The sequence below is a fragment of the Nicotiana attenuata genome, chromosome 2 (assembly GCF_001879085.1).
Source record: "Nicotiana attenuata strain UT chromosome 2, NIATTr2, whole genome shotgun sequence".
NCBI classification, from domain to species: Eukaryota; Viridiplantae; Streptophyta; class Magnoliopsida; order Solanales; family Solanaceae; genus Nicotiana; species Nicotiana attenuata.
The window spans coordinates 13,069,783-13,077,122 of NC_031990.1; the positions used below are offsets into that span (position 1 = coordinate 13,069,783).

General features: G+C 35.6%; 1 protein-coding gene across 1 annotated transcript; it reads left to right on the forward strand.

The window, feature by feature from the left end:
• LOC109216684 (LRR receptor-like serine/threonine-protein kinase RPK2) lies at nt 1,861-5,235 on the forward strand. The gene has a single exon (XM_019380870.1). It carries the CDS (start codon nt 1,861-1,863, stop codon nt 5,233-5,235), a length of 3,375 nt encoding a protein of 1,124 aa, XP_019236415.1.

Genomic DNA, 7,340 nt, shown 5'->3' on the forward strand with positions numbered 1-7,340 from the left:
TAGTTATACTCATATCTCTCTCTCTATGATATAACACGAATTTATTTTGGCAATATTTTCCTCCTAATCATAAACTCTATGTCAATTAAACACCGTCATGTGAAATGACACAAGAAAAGTATTTTGATTTTACGTTAAATTAAGTGTTTTTTTTTGTCAAATTGAGTAAAGAACATTCAATCACATTATTCCATTATAGTTTTGAAATACTCATGTCTATCTTTCTATGATATGACAAGAATTTATTTTGGCATCATTTTCCTCCCCATCTTAAACTCTACATCAATTAAATACCGTCATATGAAATGATACAAAAAATATATTTTGGTTCTTCCAGTAGTAAAATAGAACGAATGAATATTAACATTGAAATAAGTTTTTATCTTATATCAGATTAAGTAGCAAATATTAAACCACAAATTTAGTTATTGCTTTAAAATACTCCTAACTATTTTTATGAAAATATGTTGAAAAATTATTTTGGCAACATTTTCCTTCGTCCAATCTTAAAATCTACGGACTAAACATCGTCTTTCCTTGTGCTGCAATAAAACACAAGGACTGTCTAGCACTGAAATAAGTTTTTATCTAGTCGGATTAAGTAATATATATTAAATTACATGATTTAGTTATAATTTTGAAATATCTATACCACATGATTTAGTTAAAGTTTTGAAATATTATCTCCCCAGTGAAATGACAAGGATTCATTTTGACAACGAATTAGTCATAATCTTAAACTCTATGTCAATTATACACCATCATAAAATGACAGAGACTAATATTTTGTTTTTTTCCCACTCGTGCTGCAATAAAACGTGAGGAGTGGTTAGCATTTAATTAAGTTTTCCTCTTTGCCAGATTAAGTTACAAATATTAACCACACAATCCAGTTACAGTTTTGAACTAGATTGCGAGAATTTATTATGACAACATCTCTTAATCTTTTTTTTAAAGGTGTTAGGTTGGCAATTTCATCCCATTTTATAAAAATCGTTATTTTTTTTTTAATGAGCAGATAACTATCACACTAATAATTCTGACCATTTTTATCTCACAAAGTTTTTAATTATAATTTTTATCTCAATTAATTACTACTACTAGTTAGTTTCTCAGTAGCATATTTAGAGAATATTCCTTTATTGCAATAAATTCATTTTTCCTAAAAATTTTGATTCTAAAACAGCAAAGCCTATTTTCTCCCTTTTTCTGTAATTATTTTTTTCGAAAAAATATAGTTTGTAAGTGGAGATACTATACTCAAAAGAATGCAATCATTGGTCGTATCAACTGTTATTCCACGTTGGACTTATACACTTTGCCACGTGGCGAGCCGCTCAAATAATTTCGAATTTGTTTCTCCTTTTTCTTTTTTCTGTGTGTGAACTTGATATTTTTTTTAAAAAAAAATTCAAGAGAGCGAAAGTGGGACCTACAGAGCCTTCTAAGTCCACCTGGGGACCCACTGAAGATCCTACTCTAGTATAAATAACACATGTTGTTTGAATAACTAATATGTTCAATAAAACAAGCTCACTGTAGCAACTCTCTTGAGAAATTACTCACAGAATTCTGTAGTAGAAGAAGACTACTTCTTAGTCTTTCTTCTTCTATTTTCTTAGTTGCATAAACAAACAATCTCTTTTTTTCTTTTTTTGGTTTGTTTTTGAACTGAAAAAAGATAATTTTCTTCATTTCTTTTGCTTTCATCGTTCATCCTTCTGCCATTTTTCAAATTCAAGAATATTTTTTTTTTTGCTTTTGATAAAGCACCAACAATTTGTTCTTTGAATCTGAATTTGAAAACTGACTTCCTTTTTGGCTTCTGGGGTTGTGTTCTTGGCAATGAAAAGTGACAAAATGCAGTTGTTGGACAAAAAGGAAAAATATGGGATTCTGTTTTCAAGAACACTGAATTTGTTCTTGATGACAGCATTTGTTTTCTCTTGTTTTTCCTTTTCAGCTTCTGAAGAGGTGGTTTATGAGAAAATGGCTTTGTTGGAGTTGAAGAAATCACTTGGTGATTCCTCTGGCATTTTATCCAGCTGGAAAACAGACAATTCTAGCTACTGTTCTTGGTATGGAGTGTCATGCAACTCAAATTCCAGGGTTTCAGAATTGAGAATCAGAGGTAATAATACTAATGCTGCCTCTTGTACTAGTAATCCTGAGTTAGCATTGCATGGCTTTGGCATTAGAAGAAACAGTTGCTTTCATATGAATGCTAAACTTGTTGGGAATTTGTCTTCTGTTATTGGATACCTCAAAGATCTTAGGGTTCTGTCTCTTCCATTCCATGATCTTACTGGTGAAATTCCTGTTCAGATATGGGGGTTAGATAATCTTGAAGAATTTGATGTAGAAGGGAATTTCATTCAGGGAAATTTTTCGAGCTATAATTTTTCTGGCTTGAAAAAACTAAGAGTTCTTAACCTGGGGTTTAACAGAATTGTAGGGGAGTTTCCAACTTCTCTAGCAAAATGTAGGTTTTTGAGTGTATTGAATTTAGCGGGAAACAGAATAAATGATGTCATTCCAGGGTTTATAGGTGGTTTCGAAAAGTTAAGGGTGATTAATTTGTCGTTTAATCGATTAATTGGGCATGTTCCGCTTAACATAGGGATTAAATGCAAGAATCTTGAACATTTAGATTTGTCATTTAATTTCCTACAAGGGGAGATTCCGCGTGTATTGGGGAAATGTAGTCACTTAAGGACACTTTTGTTGACTTCAAATGCATTTTCTGGTGCTATCCCTTCTGAGCTAGGTAGGCTTCAAAGGCTTGAAGTTCTGGATGTTTCGCGAAACAGTCTTTACGGTCCTATTCCACCTCAGCTTGGAAATTGCCTTAATTTGTCGATTCTCGTTCTCTCAAGTCTCTTCAATCTTCATAGGGAGCTGGCATTTGATGATGTTTTAGGTGAGCTAAACTTCTTTGAGGGCTCCATTCCTTCAGATATTACTATGCTGCCAAAATTGGAAGTATTGTGGGCTCCAGGAGCAAATCTCAGAGGACAATTTCCCAATGATTGGGGTTATTGTGACAGCCTAAAGGTGGTGAATTTAGCTCATAACTTTTTCATGGGCAAAATTTCTGGTTCATTTCATGGATGCCATGGTCTGTTGTTTCTTAACATTAGCTCAAACAGGCTCTCTGGAAATCTGGATAAAAAGCTTCCTGTTCCTTGTATGACTCTTTTCGATATCAGTAAGAACCACATGTCAGGCCTAATTCCCCAGTATAACACAAGTGTTTGTCCCCGTGATCCCTCATCTGGAAAGAAGCTTATCCAAACTTTCAATCCAGCTTTTGCGTACCTGTCATTCTTAACATATAAAACTTTTTCAGAGAGCCCTTTGCCTTTCCCTACTACCGGTCTTCCAGTCATTCATAATTTTGGTGGAAACAGCTTCACCGGTGGAATCCCTTTACTTCCAATGGTCCATGAAAGCTTAGGAAAGCGCATTGACTATGCATTTCTTGCTGGTGGAAACAAGCTTACTGGATCATTGAATGGGAGCTTATTTGGAAACTGTGATGGATTAGGTGGAATGACAGTTAATGTAAGCAGCAATGAGATCTCTGGTCAAGTTCCTGCTTACATTTGTTCAGAATGCAGGTCTCTCAAATCTTTTGATGTGTCCAGAAACAATATCTCTGGGTCCTTTCCCAAGCACCTTGGTCATTGTAATTCCCTCATTGTACTTGACTTGAGCCGGAACAAGTTGCACGGTCACATTCCGGCTGATCTCTTTGACATGAGGAATCTCACTTTTCTAAGCTTGGCTAATAACCAGCTAAGAGGCAGCATCCCTCCTTTCTTTTCTCAGATGCATTCTCTTGAAGTTTTGGACCTCTCATCAAACTCATTCTCTGGTGACATTCCTGAAGGTATCACGCGCCTGGTAAATTTAACTGTTCTGTTGCTCAACAATAATACATTGACTGGAGAGATTCCCTCAGGTTTGGAAAATATGACATCTCTTCATGCATGCAACTTCTCATTCAATAATTTATCTGGAGTGTTGCCATCGGATGAGTTGATAAAGCCGTGTAGCTTCAATGGAAACCCTTTTCTTTTATCCAGGCCAAAACTTGCCGTTTTTTCAGCACCGCCAATGGGTAAACAACCCGATGCTCCTCCACCAAGGCCTGAGTCTAAAAATGCTAAGAGAGGTCTTTCTTCCATCGAATTTGCTGCTGCAGTATCTGCAACTGTCATTGTTTCCGTTCTTGCTATCCTTGTTGCCTTCTGTATGCACATAGCAAAGCGGACAGCATGTCCTAAAGTTGAGGCCTCTGAATCACCTGAAAGAAACGATGTTACAGTTTTCAATGACATAGGAGTACGTTTGACATATGATAACATCGTCCACGCTACCAGAAACTTTAGCTGGAGCAACTGCATTGGGAATGGTGGTTTTGGTTCCACATACAAAGCTGAAGTTTCCTCTGGTCTTATAGTGGCAGTAAAGAGGCTATTGGTCGAAAGATGTCAAGGAGTTCGCCAGTTCGAGGCTGAGATTAATAGCCTTAAAAGCATAAGTCATCCCAATCTCATAACACTGATTGGCTATTTTGCAAGTGAGGCAGATATGTTCCTGATATATAATTATATCCCAGGAGGTAGTTTAGAGAAATTTATACGGGATAGAGCCAGTAGAGTGTTTGATTTTAAAGTGCTACACAAGATTGCTCTAGACATTTCCCTTGGAATTGCTTATCTACATGATCAATGTGTCCCGCGCATTGTCCACCGTGATGTTAAGCCAAGTAATATATTGTTGGACAATGAGATGAACGCTTGTTTATCGGATTTTGGGTTGTCAAGGATCATGGGACCAGAAACCTGCACAACCACAAATGTAGCAGGAACTTTCGGGTATGTAGCACCAGAATATGCTCTAACGTGTCGTGTATCAGACAAGGCCGATGTTTACAGCTATGGTGTCGTGCTGCTCGAGTTGCTCTCTGACAAGCGAGCTCTAGATCCTTCGTTCTCTGTGCATGAGAACGGATTCAACATTGTTTCATGGGCAAACATGTTACTGCGCGATAACAAGATACAGGACATATTCTACACCAGTTTATGGGAGGCAGGACCGGAGGACAAACTTGTGGACATGTTGCATTTGGCTCTAATGTGTACTACAGAATCCCTTTCTGCCAGGCCAAGAATGAGGCAGGTCGTCGGGCAATTGAAGGAACTTGCACCTCTTGTGCCTTCTAGCTAAGCAGTGGAGAATCTGGCTTCATCCATCAAATAATTAGTGAAATTAGTAACTTAAGACTATTTAGTTTTAATTTGCTTTATAGTTAGTTTTAACTACAGTTTGGCTCACTGGAAAGGTGTAGCAATTTTCCCCTGTAACTGTATATTATGATGGATGAATGATTATGTTATACTAGTTTACATATCAATACCATGATCTGAGGGGTCACCATATTTCTTGTGTCAAGTCATTGAACGCCACAATATTTTGGCAGATTTGAAATTAAAGCAGAAACAATGGAGCTTTAAAGTGTTCTAAAAGGAAACATTCAATAAACTAAACTAGCCAAAATCAGCAAGTCATAACAAGTATCTTATATATACTAACTAATGACTTATTATAATTAAAGATGTTCCTCACTGTGCTGGAGAATTAATGTGTTCGCTAAAACAGACAATGGTTTTAGTCCATGTACAAATACTGTTTCATTACACTGGACTTTAAGTTTAAGGGGAAAAAATTGAATTAAGTGAAAATATAAAGTATTAGCGCTAAAATTTGACAAAATCCTATGAAGGAATCGTACAGCCCAGTGGTGGAGCTAGGTGGGCGGAAGGAGATTAGTCAAACCTCATGCGCCGGAAAATTACACTGTATATATAACGTTAATTTTTCTTATGTTGAATTTTTTTTAGCTTCTTTATGTGTTTACTTTTTAAATTTTTTGAATTTTCTAGGTGAAAATCCTGCTTCGGTCATAACATATAGCTGATTCTAATTACTTTGGAACTACGGCTTAGTTGATTGCAAAGTCCCTTAATTCCTTTCTTGTTTTAAATGAACATAGATTCTAGGTTCAATCCCCAGAGGCCTGTGGAGTCATTTTAATATAATCTTTTCCTCTCTTTTTTTTCTACCCTAGCTCTCCCAATATTTTATTTCTTGTATTGTTTTTATTCTTCTTCTTCTATTTTTGAGTGTTTTCTTCGTTTTCTTTTCCATGTTTTCCCTCTACCGCCAAAAATTCTTGTTAAACTAACTAACTAACTAACTATACCAGCTATGCATGAAATTTCTCTTCGATTACCAAATTAATCACTACGATGACGGGCTATTTCGTAAAAATCCCGGGGAATTTGCTTGTCAACGAAATTCCACTCATAATATAGCCAGTTTTCGGACTGGTCAATCAAAAATAGCCAGCGTTTACCAAGTCAATGAAAAATAGCCACTATTTTGCTGCAATAGAGACCGGTCCAGCATAATATACTGAAGTTCGGTGTACTTGTGTATGAACTCCAGCATATTATGCTGGACCGGTATACTTTGCTGGCTCCAGTATAATATACTGGAGACTGGAGCATCGGTGCTCCAAACTCCAGTATATTATACTGGACCAATATACTTGCTGGAACTCCAGTATATTATGCTGGAGTTCTAGTGTACTTATGCTGGAACTCCATCATATTATGCTGGAGTTCCAGCATACTTATTCTGGAACTCCAGTATAATATGCTGGAGTTCAAGTATACTTATGCTGGAACTCCAGCATAATATACTGGAGTATTTTTCGGGTTTTGAACAGTGTTTTCGCTCAGATTTATCTTTATATAAAAAGTGGCTAAATTTCGATTACTTTTGAAATTGGCTATTTTTGAACAACCAGTTGTAAATCTGGCTATTTTTAAAATTTACCCGCTATTTCACGTATAGGAACTAACTTGCCGGCCACTATAACAAGAGAGATATAAAGTTATATTTTATCACATTAACCGTCACTAAACTTTACCGTAATAATAAAATTATAGAACTATTTTTTATCACATTAAAGTAACTAAATTTTATCTAATATAACAATAAAATTATAAAACTTTACCAACATATAAAACAATAATGTCACCTTGATGAATAGGCTCCTCCATAGCGGGTGATAAATTACCGTGGATAAAAATTAATTATTTTAATGTGATAAAAATAAATGTTCTGACTTTATGTATTGTTATTATAATGAAAATAGTTCAATCACGATAAGAAGACAATTTTATTGGTGTCACACTTTAATGCAATGAAAATAGAAAAAGCTGTGAGAAGTTGCTTTCTCCAGTCTGTATATATATATATATATA